This window comes from Natator depressus, chromosome 17 (assembly GCF_965152275.1).
Source record: "Natator depressus isolate rNatDep1 chromosome 17, rNatDep2.hap1, whole genome shotgun sequence".
Taxonomy (NCBI): domain Eukaryota; kingdom Metazoa; phylum Chordata; order Testudines; family Cheloniidae; genus Natator; species Natator depressus.
The window spans coordinates 17,397,513-17,416,107 of record NC_134250.1 but is presented as its reverse complement, the minus strand read 5'-3'; the positions used below and the strand labels follow the sequence as shown (position 1 = coordinate 17,416,107).

The window sequence follows — 18,595 nt, the reverse complement described above, 5'->3', positions numbered from 1 at the left end:
GGGATACGTGAACCCCAGTACAACCAACATGGAACAGTACTACTACATGGGAATTCTACAGTGCTTTTCAACTGAGGATTCCCAAGCACTTGATAAACATTAAATAATTTAGCCTTATAACATCACTGCGAGGTAGGTACTAACTTCATTTTACCAATTGGGAAACTGAGACACAGAGCTTAAGTGACTTGCCCAAGGTCTCCCAGTAAGTCATGGCCAAGCAGGAAATAGAACACAGGCCTCCTGACCCCCAGTTGTGTGCTTGAGCCACAAGACCAGCCTTTTCCTCCAATTTCTTCACCGTGTCAATGGCAGAGCTAGATGCTTGCTGGGATGCATTAGGTGATTTATGGCTTAAAGGAAAGCTAGAGTATTTAGATACAGTGCCTTAGAGAGCTACAATTATTTTTAAATGGGAATGGGTGTCCAAATCCCCTAGGCAGCTTTGAAAAAAAACTCATCTTAAATATGTAGGTCCAGATTCTGCCATATTTTGAGTCCTCGAGCAGTCATAGTGACTTCTAGAAGCAAGGTACTATAAAACACAAGGGAGGGTGGCAGAATCTGGCCTATAGGCAATAAGAATGTGCACTGAAAAAAGTTAATTACAAATACTTGATGATATTTCAGTTTCTTTATTCACTGAGTGTGACTGCTGCATCTCTCTCAGGTGGCTGTTGTTTGAATGCTCCTGAGTCACAAGGACCCCATTTGATGACACAAAGTAGTATGGAATGATAGAGATCCAGCTTCACCCTTGGAAAATCAAGTTACTGTAAGGTAAGTTCCATTTTGAAGAGAGAGAACTTTTATTTTGCAAAATGTTTATTTTCACTGCTTACTGATGGGAAAGCCATTTCTTTCAGGCCCACTTTAGACTGAATTGTTAAGATGGCAGTTTCTCATTAGACTAATTAGTCATATTATATTTAAGACATTTTTAACTTGTTCGCTTTTCTTTGCATTAGCTGGATTTGCGAGAACCTATGGGAGGGAGGTGCCCAAATCCCACTGGGATACAACTGGAGTGGGGCACTTAACTCCTTTGCACTCCTTTGAAATTTCCAGCCATAATGTCTAGAATACCTAAATTACACTGTCATTTGCCATCATTTCTAGTTCCCCTGGAAATTAAGTATGAGTACACCCACTTCCTCAGTTTACACCGTACAGCACATTTTCACCAGTGTGCAAAGGGAAGTTTTATCCACTGCACAACCATACACATCAGACTTTCAGGCCAAATGAGCAATGCCTCCTAGAGTGATATGGAAAGTGCACAGTCAGCAGTCTGTGTATTTATATTGCATTCATAACTATCATCTGAGCACCCAAGTGATGCTTAGCAGTACAGTTGGGTAAAAAAAACCTGAGTTTCAATGGTCTTTGTAAAGTTCAGAGCTGACATGTCAGAGTTTGGTAACAAGAGTCAAGAAATACATTGAAGTTTAAAAAAATAATGATAGTGTAACATTTTCAAAAGCACCTTCGTTACTTAGGAGTCCAAGTCCTAGGATGTAGGTGCCTAAACTCTTTAGATGCTTTTGAAAAGTTCATCCACAAGCTTTTAATAGAATCAACTTAGATGTGAAGGGTTGTCGTACCCTGCACTAAGCCTGGCATTTTCAAAGGAGCCCAAAGGAGTCACGTGCCAAACTCCACTGAATTTTAATGGGACTTGGGCATCTAACTGCATTATGCTGCTTTGAAAATCCCAGCCTAACATCTCTGAACATCAGGGAAGGACTTTCAGCTACAGTCAAAGAGCTACAGCAGAAACAGCCAGTTGAGAGACAAGGCCACTTCACCAGTTCCAATTTCATTCCTGCCTCACAATGCAGAAGCCTTTGATGTAGTCATTGCTTTGAACGCTTGTAAATTTTGGCCGAAGGATGTGTACTGGGCTCACACAAGATCATGGACACCTGCCTTTTCGGTGTGTTTTATTACCACTCTCCTAGCGACAGAAGACACTGCAGGAATTCAGATGTTTGGACACAGCACCCTCTCCCCCACAAACCATATGGCAGCAAACAAAAAGCAATATAATCTGTGCCTCTGGAAATAAATGCCAAATAAGTACTCTGGGACCCTTGCTGGCAACGTTAGCTGAGACCGAGACGGAAAAGGGGTGGAAACTGAAATAACCTCTTGTGCCTTGAGCTGCTCCCTCTGGAACAGCTGAGGCACATTGTTGAGGAAGTTTGTGCTGCCCCTGTTCTGTGGATAAATACAGGACTTCAGTTTCTAAGGCTCTCAGTCTACTGTAGCCCCTTTCACGAGCACAGACTCCCTGAAATGGAACCACCCCAGACCTGTGTATCTGATCATATGAAGGAGGGGTAGTCAGTAGGCAGACTGCGGGCCAAATCTGGACCACCTGATGCTACTGAACGGACCTCAATATCTTTTTATTTACTTACTATTATCGTTGTTATTATTTTCCTCTGGAGTCTGGACCTTGACTATACCTTGACCAAGAAATTCAGACTTGATAAAAATATAAATTGACTACCCCTGAAAAGTTCTTTTCTTCCTGCATTCCCCAGAGCATGTCAAGAGAGCCTTCAAAAATGCCAGTAGGGCATTAAGGTCTTATCTGGGGAAGTTGACATACTCCAAAGGTAGCAGCAATACTCTCCTTGGCAACACCTCTCAGCTCAAACAACCTCACTTATATCTGGAAACATGATATCTTTTCCTTTCCACATGACAGTTTGGCTAAGGTAACAAAAGAGAGAAATTAACGTACAAGGACACTCGGTAGACTTGGAAACATAGCACCATCTTCCCTGCTGCTGTCAGACTCCATTAGACACAATAACTGTTTAGTCCACATTGTTAATGCATTGCTATGGAGATTCACATGTGCTTTTGAATCCCTTTTATGGTCCGTTATTGTCTCAATGTGAAGGTATTTTTGTGAGATATGGGGGGAGGGGAATTGTTCCTAAACATTGTGACTTATTTACGATCAGTAGAATTTATATCCACGCTGTTTAGCAAAACCTTTTCTTTATGTTGGGTTTAAGGACCTGTAGCCCCAATTCTGATCTCACACAGATGTAATTTCATTGACAGAGTTATTCCTGATTTACAGCAGCGCAAGCAAGATCTGAATCAGGCCCTACATACGTCCATTATCTCCACACCCATTTGTCATAGCACTAGATCAGTCAGAGGGTTTTAAAGCGTGGAGGTGAAGTAGAATTGGCCTCATGTGCAGATAATGGACCAAATTATTCTCGGGCTGAGCTGCTAACAAATATACAACCTTTAGTTCAAATCAATGGTTGCAACACAGACTGGAGGATAGCAAGAGCACCTACACAAAGGCACTAGAGCTGTTCTTGGGAAATCGCACACCGGTTAGGGCTTACACTTCACTCCAAAGTGAAATTGGTTGAAACTATAATTAAAGATAATTATTAAAAAAAACCTAAATACAGGTGATATAAGGACAAACCAGCCCAGTTCTTGTAAACGGAAATCATGCCTCTCCAATCTGCTAGAACTATTTGAGTGTGTCAACAGATTAGGGGATAAAGGAGAGATGATTGACAATGTATTTGGCGTTTCCAAAAGCCTTGTCGTCGTGGGGAATAAAATTCAGACATGGGTTCTAAATTGACCCAAAAGACAGAACAAGAAGGTGGGGAACTGGCCAATGCTCAGCAAGGCAAAAGATCATCACTGTGGTGGCCCAAAGTTCCATTCTAGGAGTAGTGTCAAATATACCAGTTAATGATCTGGAAGAGGCATTGAACACAACAAGGTGACAACATTTCAGATAAGAAAAGATTATTTAAAGATAGTTAAGAGAAAGATGTGAGAAACAAGACTGAGTTTGTTAAGTTTATGGAGGGAATGGTATGACGACATCCTACGATGGCACATAGCCAATCTGCGACTGCTAGCAACAAATATCTCCTATGGACAGTGATGGGACACTAGATGGGGAGGGCTCTGAGTTACTGTAGAGATTTCTTTCCCAAGTGTCTGGCTGGAGGGTTATGCCCACATGCTCAAGGTCTAACTGATCGCCGTATTTGGGGTCAGGATGGAATTTTCCCCCGGCTCAGAATGGCAGAGACCCTGAGGGTTTTTCGCCTTCCTCTGCAGGGACCATGGATCACTTGCAGATTTAAACTACTGTAAATGGTGGATTCTCTGTAACTTGAACTCTTTAAATCATGATTTGAGGACTTCAGTAACTCAGCCAGAGGTTAGGGGTCTATTTCAGGAGTGGGTGGCTGAGGTTCTGTGCCCTGCAATATGCAGGTCAGACTAGATCAGTGGCTCTCAACCTTTTGAAACTAGTGTACCCCTTTCAGGAGTCTGATTTGTCTTGCGTACCCCCAAGTTTCACCTTGCTTAAAAACTATTTTCTTCCAAAATCAGACACAAAAATATAAACGTGTCACAGCATATTTGTGACACATGGCTGGAAAGGGTTAAACATCCTGCAAAATAAATAACCCTCAAAAGACATGTAGGGAGATAATGTTTGTGTTTTTGTATTTTTACATATGTATGAATAGGGTCAACGATGTAATCAACAGTCCCTGTCTATGCTGTATTCTGATAATTCAGAGGTCAGAAAAACATCCTATCATTTAAATGAATTGTAAACACAGGATATCTCAGTATTCATCTCTCTTTGAAATGTACGGTGAATGGTGGAGGAACAAGCAAATGGCCTTTTGTTAATTCGTATAGCTAAGTACTGGTGATGAACCTCCTTCAAAGTCATCCTAATTACCTTTTGTTCCCTGAGGAACATTTGTCAAAAGACATGAAATTGTTGTATAAAAAAATCCTTGGGTCCCGATTCTGTCATCTCAGATCTGCTTAGACTTAATCAGGTGAAGTTTGAGTCACAAGACTGAGGTCCCAGTTATGCTGGTATGCCCTGAATATGACATTTGGACATTGGACTGTAACCTATGAACTATTTCTGAAAGAACTCTTTGCAACTACAAAGCTCTCCATCTCTGCTATGAATCTGAATCTCAATGAATTGATCTCATGTCTGTATGTATATTGATCTTTTAACCATACTCTCTTTCTCTCTCTCGTTTTTTAATAAATTTTTGTTTAGTTAATAAGAATTGGCTGTAGCATGTATTTGGGTAAGATCTGAAACATTAATTAACCTGGGAGGTGATGTGTCTGATCCTTTGGGATTGGTAGAACCTTTTCTTTTATATGATGAAATAAGATTTACAGAAATTTTCATCATATTTGACGTTAGTACCTGGATGGAGGCCTGAGGCTGGATCACTTTAAGGGAACTCTGTTGTTTGGACTTCTGAATAACCAGTAAATTAATAAAGAAGCTGTTTTATGCTGGCTTGGTAAATCTAAGTATTGGAATATTCACCAACTTTATGGGGATTGTCTGCCCCATTCTTTGTAGTTCACTCTAATTGAGTGACCATAGCTGGCTCCCCATTCGGACCCCGGTCACAACACTATTACTAAAAAATTGCTTACTTTCTCATTTTACCATATAATTATAAAAAATCAATTGGAATATAAATATTATATTTGCATTTCAGTAGTATATAGAGCAATATAAACAAGTCATTGTCTGTATGCAATTTTAGTTTGTACTGATTTCACTAGTGCTTTTTATGTAGCCAATTATAAAACTAGGCAAGTATCTAGATGAGTTGATGTACCCCCTGGAAGAGCTCTGTGTGCCCCCAGGGGTATGCGTACCCCTGGTTGAGAACCACTGGACTAGATGATCATAATGGTCCCATCTGGCCTTAAAGTATATGAGTCTAAACTATGCAAGGAAATAGAGTTGGGTGAAAGGGCAGCACGATAGCAGATGGAATTTAGCGATGACAAATGAAAGGTAAAGAGCATTGGAAGGATTAATTTCAACTACTCATCCAAATTTTAAATTAACTGAAATGACTCAGGAAAAATATCTGGGCATTATTTTGGGCAGCTCTGTGCAATATAAACTCAACAGTGCACTCTTGCTGGTCATACCAGGCTAAGTTCTGGTCACGCTACCTCCAAAAAAAAGAACAGAAATATAGAAGGGGTTCAGAGATGGGTGATGAAAATTATTGTAGGTATGAAAAAACTGCCACGTGAAGAGAGACTGAAAAGATCAGGACTGCTTAGTTTAGAGGGGAGATGAGTAAGAGGAGACATGATAGAGATATATAAAATAATGAGGGTTAGAGAGACAACACGGTAAATTGGAGTGTCCAAGCCTTCTCCCAGTACGAGAATAAGGAGACATTCAAATAGAAAGGCAACAAATGTAAAACACATAAAAGGAAGCACTTTTTTCACACACAGCATATATCAGTGGAACTCATTGCCACAAGATACAATTAGTCCACGAGTTTAGCAGGATTCAAAACAAGGACTGGACATTTATGTGGATAATGAGAGGAGCCTCACTTACATTAGAGTGAAAAATAAGAACTTTTGAAAATCTCACTCATAAGTCCCATTGATCTTCCCTGGGAACTGGGGGCCCAACTCTTTCAAGTGCTTTTGAAAATCCCACCTTATAAGAGATAAAAACCCTTATGCTTGAAACCATACATCAACCACAATCTCACAGAGGTTAAAAAGAAGCTTTCCCTATAGGCCAGTGATTCCATAATTGTCTACTCTTCCTGAAGCATCTGGTGGTGGCCACTGTCAGAAAAAGGGTATTGGACTAGATGGTCCATTGCACCAATCTGGTCTATCAGTTCCTACGTTCTCAGAAGTGATTTTCTAGCTGTAAAGTATGAGGTTGAACCTTTGGGACGACACTTTTTCAGGCTCCAGAGTTTGCATCAATGTATTTGTTCCAACCTGATACCTGCCCTTCTGCCTCTAACGTGTTTTTTTTTTTTTTTTTTTTTTTAGCAGCAGAGAAAGCCACTCAAAAGACTTATGGACATTTGAAAAAGGGAAAATATGGTCAAATATTAAACAAGTTGTATGAGTGGAATCTCCCCTTTAGGGAGAACATTATCAGAAGTAACAGCCTTATGGAGCAAAGTCCAGTAAGGTCCTTCCTTGTGCAACTCCCTAGGCCTGGAAGAACCTCCTCCTTCCCGTGCGCTAAGCCTCCTTTGGCAAGCCAGCACTTGCTAGCCACCACTCCACTCTGTAGAATTTCAGTTGTGCAGCATCCACAACTGGGGCCACTCAGACTAGAGAGCTCAGCTCTCATGGGACCAAAACAATGACCAGATTATGAGAAGAGCTCAGCACCCAGTGCGTTGACGTCATCTGAAAATGTGGCCCTGCTTGTGAGTGCTGAGCCCTTCTGAAAATTCTGACCTTGAGGCCAGATCATGAGCTGATGTAAATTGATGTCAGTGGCGCTAAGCCATTGCATAACATCTGAGCCTTCCGGTGCTATGTAATATTATTATATTTTAGTTGTGAGAGCATCTCTGATAATGCACCACCCCTCCTACACAAACACACATGCTTTTCTTATTTAGAATACAGTTTAGTTCTGTGATTCACAAAGGAACTGGAGATGCTGTTTGATCCTGTTGTCCTACGGCTACTCAATAATAATCACAGACTAAACAATTGCGGGACATTTTCCGGAGTGGGGCCTGCGCTGTTCAGCGGTTCCACCGAGATGCTGTACAACCAGGTCACCACAGCACATGAGAGAGTCTGGCACAGGTGCAGGAACATGATGGACAAGGACAATACACACAACAGAGCCAACCCTGTTTGATCTGGACTCCTGCAGGTTTTCAGCTGGTGCTCCCCGCTCCACGTGTGTCTGACTGTCCTGAGAATTCCTGGTGAAAAATGACAATGCTAGATTTAAGGATTGGTTTTTAAAATTTATTCAGAGGAATTAGGTGGAGTAAATACAGGAGTTTGGGTTTTTTTGAATGTGACAATTGAAGCACAGGCTGGTATGATTTTGTTCTCTTGCTGCAATTAAATAGTGGCAAGAGATTGTGACGCAGTGTTCAGACAAAGGCCATTCACAGAAATCAGCATTAGCATGATGCAGCTGCATGGCAAACAGCGCGGATGAATGGGTATGCTGGCAGCAAGGCAGATGGGACCCAGCGGCTAGAAACATCAATAGCTGGTGCAATCACTTCTGGAAATTGTTTGTATTACACTAGCAGCCAAAGCCCTCTTGGGAGATGATGGTCATAGAAGGAGCCTGTGGGAGAGCCTGGGAAATGAACCTAGGTCTCCCAAGCCCTTAACCACAAGACTATCGTTACACTTGGTTATTGGGAGTTGAGGGTAAGGTAGGGAGAAGCAAGAGTCTGATCAACTTTCTGAAAGACCTTACAGCTAAATCAATAGAGAGGCAACACCTGAAGAAGCCCATTAGGAGGGCTGGATAGAGGTGTGTGAGGCTGTTGTAGAAGGACACAAAACTAGGGTACACCAATTAAATTGTAACACCATAAGCCTTTCTGGCCAATACAGCAGTGCCAGAGGAGAGTCTCATTCCAGTCACCAGACTGTGCATCTTTGTGAACAAGAGAGGAAGGGGACTGTGGGCAGCATTCTGCCCACAAAGGATCAGAAGCATTTGTCTGGAGCAAGGCCAAGTGCTAAACAGGCAATGATAAAGGCCTGATCTTATCCAAAGATGGTGCTTCATTATCTTTTGTAACAGCTCCAGATGGCTTCATAGACTTCATTATACCATATGTGATGACCTCCCAGAGACTAGGTGGTGATAACTGGAGAGAGCTTTTGCTCTGAAAGCACAGGCCTTTAACATATTAGCTGAATCTCCTTAGCAGTAGCAGGTTTTACTAATGACGTATCCTTGAGCAAATTTGACATGCCAATGGCATATACACCCTCTCCAGTGAATTACATCGCCTTTCACCTCCTGACACAGTCCAGCTGGAGGAGGAGCTAATCCTTAGCAAGAAAGCAAGGGCACCTTTGAAAACATCAGCACATTTCAGGAAGCGAGGCAATGCAAGGATACTCATGCTAGGGGTGGCAGAGAGCACCCAACCTTCATCTTCACATTTGCCATCGCACCTACACAGAACTGGTGTCACTGTACAACAGCTGTACAACTGTCCAAGAGTCAGTGGTTCATCATCAAGTCACCTCTGTTGAAAATGAGGTGCTCTTAAAAAAAAAATCTGTTAATCTTTATTTCTGGTTAGTGGGTTACTTGAATAATCTACCTGGCTCTGAATCAGTCAGCCACAAGCAACAATGTATTTTAGACTCAGCCAATCTGGTATTCACAAAGTAAAACACAAGCCAAGGGGAATGTGTATCTGTTTAACGCCCCCTTCCCCTCCCAGATTACTCGTACAGTACTTGTGGCTCTTGGCAATCTTAAAGGGTGGTTCTGCCCTAAAAAGTGAGTCTAAAAATAGCACAGTGGGGTTCCCTATTCAATATTTCCATATAAAAATGTGCTCAGTTTGTAAGTCAGAAGATTGTTTATGAAACAAAGCTCAGAGCTCAGGGGAGGTTGCAGGCTAGAGAGAGACCAGCTGGGGTCTGTCCATCTTGTGGATCATCCCCAGTAATAGAAGAGTTCTGTGGGCCAAAGTAGGGCCTCAAGGACATCTGTGCAGCCCCACTGATCAGGTGTTAGTGTAGAATATGAAAGCAACGGGGCTGCACAGCTGTCCTTGAAGAAGCTATGCAAACTATATGGTAGCAAAGGGTTTGCAAAGATTAGCTTTTCATAAGCACTATCTCAGAAGGCACATGCTTGTCCTCCTAAGTGACCAAGCTGTCCCCTAATGATTACGATCCCAAGGAATCCCTTCTCAACAGGGCAGAAGGGACCTGTCTTTAGAGGTGAAAAGGAAGTAGTACTAAGAAAGGCACCCTGGACATGTGCTGCCTGAAACAGAATGATTATTAATATGGTCAAAGTATCTACCCAGGGTGAAGAAAGAACACAGTTCAAGTGCTCTGCCAGGTCATCCACCACTCACCAGTGATAAGAAAAGCAACATTCAGGCAAGCCAACAATGAGGAGAAGCAACAAGAGTAACCTGGGATTGGCCACCTAGGCTCCCTTCTTTTGCAAGGTGACAGCCGGAACCCCTTAAGCCGTCTTCCTGTCATGGGAATTCCGAAAAGAAGGATCAGCAGGACAGCTTCCCATCTTGATGTCTGTTCTTTCTGGCAACATTGCTGGGTTGAGTAAACTCCCTTTAAAAAGCAGACTCCATTAGTCTACTGCAATCCCATCACTTTAAATGTCAGAGCCCAGATTCTGATTTAGTGCCAAGTTCTGGAGAATATGAGTTAACTAATTAAGGAACAAATACCAGAGGTCCGCTTAAGATGGTGGCAGGAAAGCAGTGGGGCAGAGTTTTGAAGGCCATGGGCCGAATTATTGAAAGACTACAGTGTTCATCAACAAAAGAAAAGAAAAGAAAAAAGAAAAGAAAAGAAAAAGATTTAACTTAGGATGTTGAGATTGCTCACTGCGATATTTCATTACAACAAGAAGAAAATATTAGCATATTAAAAATCATTCATAGAGCTCTGTAAATATCCACTGTACTTTAGAGCAACCGGTTCCAACCTGCTGCCATTGAAGACACTGGGAAACCTTCAGTTGACATAAATGGTGCAGGACTAGACCTATACAATATTTCCTATTTACAACATGAGGGCCATATTCAGAGAGGTGATGAGCATCTGCAACTCCCACTGAAGTCTATCAAAGTTTCAGGTGCTCAGCACCTTTTGGTCATACAGTAGAGAGAGCAAACAGGACAGAACCATCATTTGGAGGAGAAAGAGTCAAAAGAACAAGGCAAGAAGAATTCTTGGAAGAAACAGATTTTTAAAGAGGGCTGATCAAATTCCCACTGAAGTCAATGGAAACATTCAATGGGAGGAGCGTGGCCTGATATAGATTGTAGCTTGCCCTGAGGCAAGGGGCTAGAGTTTGGGGCTGCAGTTGGCCATGAGGGCAGGTGCAGACTGAGGACTGCGGATACCCCTGGGAGGTATCCGAGTGGGGCACAGCCGGAGGGCTGTGTCCAGAAGAGGATGCCGCAAGCCAGGGAGCAACGCGGGTCCCAGACAGTACAGCAGAGCAGGCAACGGGCAGGACACCACCTGCAGAGGGCGCTCCACGGCTAGGACAGAGCTAATTCCCGGAGCAACCAGCAGGAGGTGCTGCGGTGGTGAGTCGGCAACCCGTTACAACCACACTGGAAGAAAAGTAAGTATGACAGCATGTGCATGGGCCAATCGTAACTTCAGCAGAGATGCTAAATGACACATGCCTGAAAGCACAAAGCTGCACAAAGCAAGAGCCATGGTACAGAAATTAGTCAGCAGTTACTTTGCAGAGTGTGCTCACCCTCTAGGTGGTTGCGGGAAAGGTACTTGAGTCCTTCATCGAGCAGGATAACAGGCAAGGAAATTTTCAACACGACCACCCACTGCGGCCAGCTCAGGGGGGTCACCTGGAAGATCAGCTGCAAGGTAGGAACAATTCAATATATTTATTAATAGGGAAGGGGGGAGAGAGACAAAAATCAGACCCATTTCTGTTCATATGGATGTGCACTGAGGTAAGAGATGTGCAAGGGACCAGGCCTTCTGGATCATATCACGTGTGCAGAAGAGAGGGACTTCATTAAAGCTTGTACAGATAATGACATGGAACTTGGCAAGGGACAATAAGTATCATTACATTACATTCACTTTACAGATGGAGAAAGTGAGGAACAAACAGGGGAAGTAACTGCTGAAGGTCGGACTGCAATTCTGTGGCCGACCTGAGACTAGAACCCAAGACTCCTAACTCCCAGTCCCATATCTTTCTGAATCACAAGGCTCAATCGTGGAAACCTTTTGGGCAGGGAAGTCCCACTGAAAATCAGCAAAGACTTGAGAAGTAAAGCGTACAATGGAGTTTCCCTGTCAAAAGAACAACCCTACCAGCTGCGTGTTGTGCTAGCTGCATCACTTACAGGCATAGGCTTCACGTGGAGAATAACGAAGTGCAGTGCCATGGACATGACAATTGTCCCCAGCAGCCAGATGTTGAGCCATGGTGGCATCCTCAGCAGTGACTGGTTTTCAGACACACTGCAAGAGCGAGAGGGCAGAGGTTAGATCATATCACCTACTAAATAACCCCCTGTCCTCACAAGTATAATTTGGGTCAATCAATATATCCCTAAGCCCTCCTACTCAGTAGAAATATGTTGCTAGATCTCTGCATAAAAGCCTCCTCCAGGAAAAAGGATTACTTAACTATTACCATACATTATTCTCCTTCCAGGCTTGTTAGGCTCTGGAAATAAATATTCTGAAGTGAATTTCATGCAATATCTCTCTATTCAGATGGAGAGACAAGGTGGGTGAGGTAATATCTTTTATTGGACCAACTTTTCTAGGTGAGATTGACAAGCTTTCAAGCTTATGCAGAGCTCTTCTTCAGGTCAGCCTGCGAATAGCTGATGTCATGCTATTCCTTCAGTATCAGATTCCCAAACTCATTGGATAGGTACACATACAGCACCAAAATATTACTCATTGTGAAAGCCAATACCAGAACCTCCAGCCTGAAGTCCTGATCCATCTGTGGGATCAGAGCCAAAATTGCAAAGGGAACTATTTGCTGGTTCTGGCTCCAGATTTTACCAGAAGGGTCAGTGAGATTTCAGCATTGTCAGATCCAAGCTTGACCCTGAGCCCGGAAAGGTTTTGGATCTGGATCCAGATATTACTGGCTTGCTAATATGACCAAAATGTCCACTAAGAGATCCAAATGTATTCACATTGCCATCTCTAATGACAGTAACATGTTTGCTTGGTTCAAACATTATTCAGGGCAGAATGCTTTATCTGATATTCCCATACGTACTGTACCTGTTGAGAGCATTGCACATCTCAATCGTCACTAGCACCGACAGAGCCATAGTGGTTGGGTAACGGGACTCAAAGATTTCGCAGTCAATGCCTTCAAAGATGGGGTTGTCCTCTGTGCATCTCATGAAGTTCCTCTGGCAGAAGAAACAGTAACATGCATGAAACAGGCAGAAGTGGCAGATTGCTGGTGGGATCTGAGCCTCAGTTATCAGAGGTTCTATTAAATATTTCTTGGCTCAGGGGGGATTGATAAGAGGATATGAAGCCATTCATCTTCAGGTTTGAATCCAGCTCATCTAGTAAGTCAATAAGTGATCATATGACAGCTTCTAGGTAGTCTATGTGAATTTGATTCATTAGTTATTTCAGTTTATTTCCAAGTGAACATGTGTCTCCATTACAAAAAATAAATCTACCTCTGCAACTTGCATTAATCATACCTGAAATGAGGAAACATGGCTTCTGTTCCTTGCTCTACACCAGTTATCACATGCTTGGCAAGGCCATTTCCCTCCCCGTGCCTCTGCTTTCCCTCTCACTCTTTGCATGTCTTGTCTATATAGAATGAAAGATCCTTGGGGCAAGGAATGACTCTTCCTGTTTGTACAGCACCTAGCACAATGAGGCCCTAACCTTGGTTGGAGCATCTAGGAGTTACTGCAATGCAAATAACAATAATCAGTCTCCAGAGTAGCCAATCTGGCACTAGATGCAGTAGAAACATACAGATTAATAAGAAATTTGCTTATTTAGGGGGCCTAAAACTGATGCCTTAAAGCAGTGATGGGAAAGTTTCCCCTTCCCCAAATACCTTCGCCCCACCTGATCAGAGTGGCAGCAATCAAGCGGAATAACTGCAATTCCTGCTGCACTCCCTACAAATAAAAAAGAAAAGGAGTACTTGTGGCACCTTAGAGACTAACCAGTTTATTTGAGCATGAGCTTTCGTGAGCTACAGCTCACTTCATCGGATGCATAGCATATTGTGGAAACTGCAGAAGACATTATATACACACAGAGACCATGACACACAACTCTGTGTGTATATAATGTCTTCTGCAGTTTCCACAATATGCTATGCATCCGATGAAGTGAGCTGTAGCTCACGAAAGCTCATGCTCAAATAAACTGGTTAGTCTCTAAGGTGCCACAAGTACTCCTTTTCTTTTTTCTTTTTACGAATACAGACTAACACGGCTGTTACTCTGAAACTCCCTACAAATGTGTCTCTGACTCCTCACAGTGACGTGGGTGGAGTGGGCCATCAGGTCTGGGGATACATGAGAGATGTTTCTTTAGGTAAAGTCACCACCATACTGTCCAGCTGATGGGAGGTGGGATCTCACCTGGGAGGGGGCTTTTGCCATTATTTCAGCTGACACATTTTCTTTTAGCTCTTGGAAACTTTTCAAAGTTTTTCAAAATTTTGAATTTTTAAAAGAGGTGGACTGGCAGGAAAACAAATCCTCTGGTGATCCTGCTGGGGAGTCTAGATATTAGAGAGTTTTCAGTGGTGTTCGAGTGAAATAATCTTCCCTTCTCCCTCCCTGCCACAACTTACCAACTGGTAGAAGGTAACTTGCGGCCCTTCAGCATCATACAAGAACCACCAGGTAGCTGCTCCCACAGTTGCCAATCCAACATACACTGCAACCAAAGAGAGAGCAGGTTGTGTAGCCCTGTAAGCACGAGATTCATTGTTTGGTTCTCGCTTGCTGTGTTATTTGTTAGCATAGGGCCCTCCGGCCCTCAGGGTTACACTGCCCTGTGCTGGACAGTGAACCTGTAGATTCCACTCTGTGCTATGGCTCTCGCTGCTCATTTGGGTAGAGGAAGAACAGCAAACTGGGAAAAGAGACCTGAACTGTTCTGACCCTCTAAACCCGCACTACGCACACAGAGGGTCTCCTCATATTCCATCCCAGCTCATTAGGAGCCTGGAGCAAGAATTCTGAAAACACTTGCACCTGAGCCTGTCTCCCTCCTCTCTCTCCATCTTGCATTGCCACAGCTTCACCTCGCACCCTGCTAAGGTCTCTCCCCCTGCCCTTTCTTAAACAAGATCCCTTCTGCCCAGTCTGTGTAGGTACTTTACTGTAGTACCGGAGCACCTCACGGTCATTAAGAGGAAGGGAAGCGATAGCCCCATTTTACACATGGGGAACTGTGGCACAGGGTAGAATAAGTGACTTGTCCAAGGTCACACAAGAGTTCTGTAGCTGAGCCAGGAATTGAACCCAGGTATCTTGAATTCCAATCCTGCGCCTAATCCACTAGACCACCATTCCTATTTGCATCCTTTGTCCTGACAGTCACTACAAAAATCCACCCACCCCAGGAGGTGGGGACTCTCCTGCTCCCTGCCCATCCCCTTCTGCACTCTGGCCTTCTGTGTGATCCCAAAGCTGCTATGGGCTCTCTGTCCCACCTTTGCTCTCCATGCACAATGCCTTCTCGTGCTGCTACCTAGGCTGAAGATAACCGTAGGTAATGGGTGGGTGGGGTAGCTCAAACTGGGAGCCTGGCCAGAAGAAAAAGATGGCTCCTAGCAGAGGCAGCCAAGTGCGCACACTGCAAGAATCCCAAGCTGGCCCGGTCATTGGACCAGAAAGTTCCCTTGCTCCCACCACAGCAACCCCAGGACTATTGAAGGTAAAATATCTCTCAGCTATTGCCTGATGTCTGACTGAGCTGATTAAACTCTTCCAGTGCCCTGGATCTTAGAGGAGATGGATTCTTTAGGGGTCGCCTACTTTGGGTTGTATGAGGAATGTTATGTTATGAGGAATATATTTTCCCTGGATATTGTGCAGCTCTACATCTCTCTGCACTGTGAATAAGCCTCTCCTCATTACTGGAGATCACAATGGACCCATCCCTCCTGACACACACTAGTCAGCAGTTGTTTTAAGCCAAGGTAATACACGGCACTTTGTCCATTCATGGCACTACATCTCTAGCCAGGGCCTCTCACCTCCAATGGCAAGGTAGCGGAAGAAAAGCCAGCCACTGATGAGGGGTTCTCTTGGGTTGCGGGGAAGTTTGTCCATGATGTCTAGGTCAGGGGGGTTGAATCCAAGAGCAGTGGCAGGTAGCCCGTCTGTCACTAGGTTCACCCAGAGCAGCTGGACTGGGATCAGAGCTTCAGGCAAGCCCAGGATTGCAGTCAGGAAAATACTTCAGGTGAAAAAGACACAACCACGCTAGGTTAGATACATGCCAGAGAGAGAGAGGACTGTACTTGTACAATTGGAGTGTGATCCAAAACCCTGGGTCCAAATGCCCTCTAAACATTGGTGCTGTTCAAAATCCACGCCTGGATTTGGATTTTGAAGTTCATCCCAAAGCCCCAGATTCAAACACCTCCAAACTCTAGGGAATTTGAAACTCAGATCTGAATGTTGCAGTTTCAACCCATCTCACCACTGGGGACCAGACTCGTAAATTTGCATAAGGAGCCCATCAGATGGCATCTCAACTGTTCAATGTGCTTTTTGTCACCAGCACAGTTGTCCCTGCTGAATTTCTGACATAAGGGGTTCGAAAGTTAACTCTGCAAGCAATCAGTACCTGGCCAGGATTGCTGCAGAACACAGTGATTTGTTCTGAAAGCCTTTTTCAGGAAATTGTTCACAGTAAAAGAAGCTGTGAGCATTATAATGGAGTCTCTCATTCACCCCGTCAGACACAAATATCCTCACAGGAATCTATCAACACCACGCTGGGGTTGCATAATGATGCACTTATAGCAAGCTACAGCACTTGTCACTTAAGGATCAGCATATTTGTCACACCATGGCATTTGATCATACCGCAGTGTTTCATGGTGCTTCCTTTATTGTGCTCAAAATTGGAAATGCTGTAAAATAGCCAGAGGTTCCCACACCACATCAAGGGAAAGGCTGGCTTTACAGTAGCAGCTGCTGAATTTGTAGAAATATGAATGAAAGTATCCGTGCCACTTTTAACTGAGGCAGAGAGCGCAGGACCTAAAGTGGTGCTGCTATCTAGGCCCACATCCTCAGCGGATGTAAATCAACATAGCGCCATTGCTAATCCGATTTACACCAACTGGGATATAGCTCCAAGAATCAGAAAGGACACTTCTGTCCTGGTGATATTTCTCATCCCTCCGACTATCCTAGCGTGAGGTGTGAACTGGAAGCCTTTACCAGACAACCTCTCCAACGTTAGAAGAGATGAGGTAGCGGATGAACTGCTTCATGTTGTTGTAGATGGCTCTGCCCTCCTCAACGGCAGATACGATGGTGGAGAAGTTGTCATCAGACAGCACCATCTCCGCTGCTGATTTTGCTACGGCTGTACCAGAGCCCATGGCAATGCCAATCTCAGCCTTTTTCAGGGCTGGGGCATCATTCACTCCATCTCCTGTCTGGAGAAAGCATGGGTGTTTTATTAAAGGACATTTTATAGAAGGAAACGGCCTAGGCATGAAGCTAAGGCTACGTCTACACTACGAGCTAGGGGTGCGAATCCCAGCTTGCGTAGATGTAGTCAATGAGAGCTAGCAGGCTAAAAATAGTATTGTCGTCATGGGAGCACAGGCAACGGTGCCGCGTATGTACCCACAGGGCTCAAGAGGGTTTGTACTTGGCATGGCTAGTCTGTGCTGCCACTCGCCACTGCCCGTGCCACCACAGCTACACTACTGTTTTTAGCACGCTAGCTCGATGACAGCTAGGGTGGGTGTGCCTACAGGAGCTGGGAATCACACCCCTAGCTCAGAGTGCAGGCATAGCCTGAAAACCAAGTCTGGGTCACATGAATTCATATGTGTTTGTTGGCAGGACTTCTACCTATCGAGTAGTTCTTAAAACAGCATCACTTGGCACTGCTGTGGTGCATTTCCAAGCGCTCTGCTCACATTCGGCTTCACAACAGCTCTGTAATGAAGGCATGTATTATGATGGCCCATTGTATAGATGGAAAACTTAAGTGTGTTCCTCCAGGCTACGCAGAGTAAGTAGAAGAGCTAGGAACAGGATCCAGAAGTCCTGGCTCCCAGACCCTTGCTCCAAACCAACGGACAACACTAGGGCCCTGCAAATCTGTGGATATCTGCAGAAATTTGCGGATCGGATAAGGATACAAATTTTGTATCCACACAGGGCAACACTCCTACTCTACAGCTCAGACGGGGACCTTGAAGTCCTGACTCCCATCCCCTGCTCTAGACAGTCAAGGTGATGCTTACAAAGTGATTCATATGACTACACCCACACGAGGGGCCCTGCAGACAACTCACCATGGCTGTAATCTCATGGAAGGACTGTAGGTATTCGACTATCTTGGACTTGTGAGCAGGTTCGACTCGGGCGAAGCAACGGGCCGAACGGCAAGCCTCCCGCTGTGTCTCCAGGGGGAGATCATCAAACTCCCTGCCGGTGTAGGCCTTGTCCGTCACATCCTCCTTCTCTGAGAAGATCCCAATCCTCCGGCAGATGGCCACGGCTGTGCCTTTGTTGTCCCCAGTGATCATTATGACCCGGATGCCAGCTTTCTTGCACATCTCAATGGACGACATCACCTCCTTCCGGGGAGGGTCCAGCATCCCCACGCAGCCCACGAAGGTTAGGCTAGTCTGAGGGCAAGAGAAGAAGAAACATGTTAACACTCACTATGCGCCTCCCCTCCAGGGACAGAGCCATGTCGTTCTCCCTGCTTTTAATTCACCCCACATAGGGAAAATCTAAAGACGCTGGCAAGTTTTCCTCTCTAAGGCCCT

At 44.3% G+C, this 18,595-nt stretch overlaps 1 protein-coding gene and 1 long non-coding RNA gene across 3 annotated transcripts in view; one reads left to right on the top strand and one right to left on the bottom strand.

Moving 5' to 3' along the window:
• The window catches only part of LOC142000484 (uncharacterized), a 71,546-nt gene extending 66,226 nt beyond the window's left edge, over positions 1-5,320 (top strand). The window contains exons 3-4 of the long non-coding RNA XR_012642255.1: positions 671-780; positions 1,719-5,320. This is a non-coding gene — a long non-coding RNA (uncharacterized LOC142000484). The remainder of the gene's footprint in view (positions 1-670; positions 781-1,718) is intronic.
• ATP2A3 (ATPase sarcoplasmic/endoplasmic reticulum Ca2+ transporting 3) overlaps positions 1-18,595 on the bottom strand; it is a 136,734-nt gene that overhangs the window by 4,217 nt on the left and 113,922 nt on the right. The window contains exons 14-21 of one of the 2 annotated variants that reach the window (XM_074974788.1): positions 18,116-18,451; positions 17,022-17,242; positions 15,824-16,026; positions 14,411-14,496; positions 12,850-12,983; positions 11,946-12,063; positions 11,330-11,447; positions 7,715-7,790 (exon numbers count right to left, since the gene is read on the bottom strand). In XM_074974788.1, coding sequence (XP_074830889.1) covers positions 7,715-7,790; positions 11,330-11,447; positions 11,946-12,063; positions 12,850-12,983; positions 14,411-14,496; positions 15,824-16,026; positions 17,022-17,242; positions 18,116-18,451 — 1,292 coding nt within the window. The remainder of the gene's footprint in view (positions 1-7,714; positions 7,791-11,329; positions 11,448-11,945; positions 12,064-12,849; positions 12,984-14,410; positions 14,497-15,823; positions 16,027-17,021; positions 17,243-18,115; positions 18,452-18,595) is intronic. The other variant, XM_074974790.1, reaches the window with a different exon arrangement.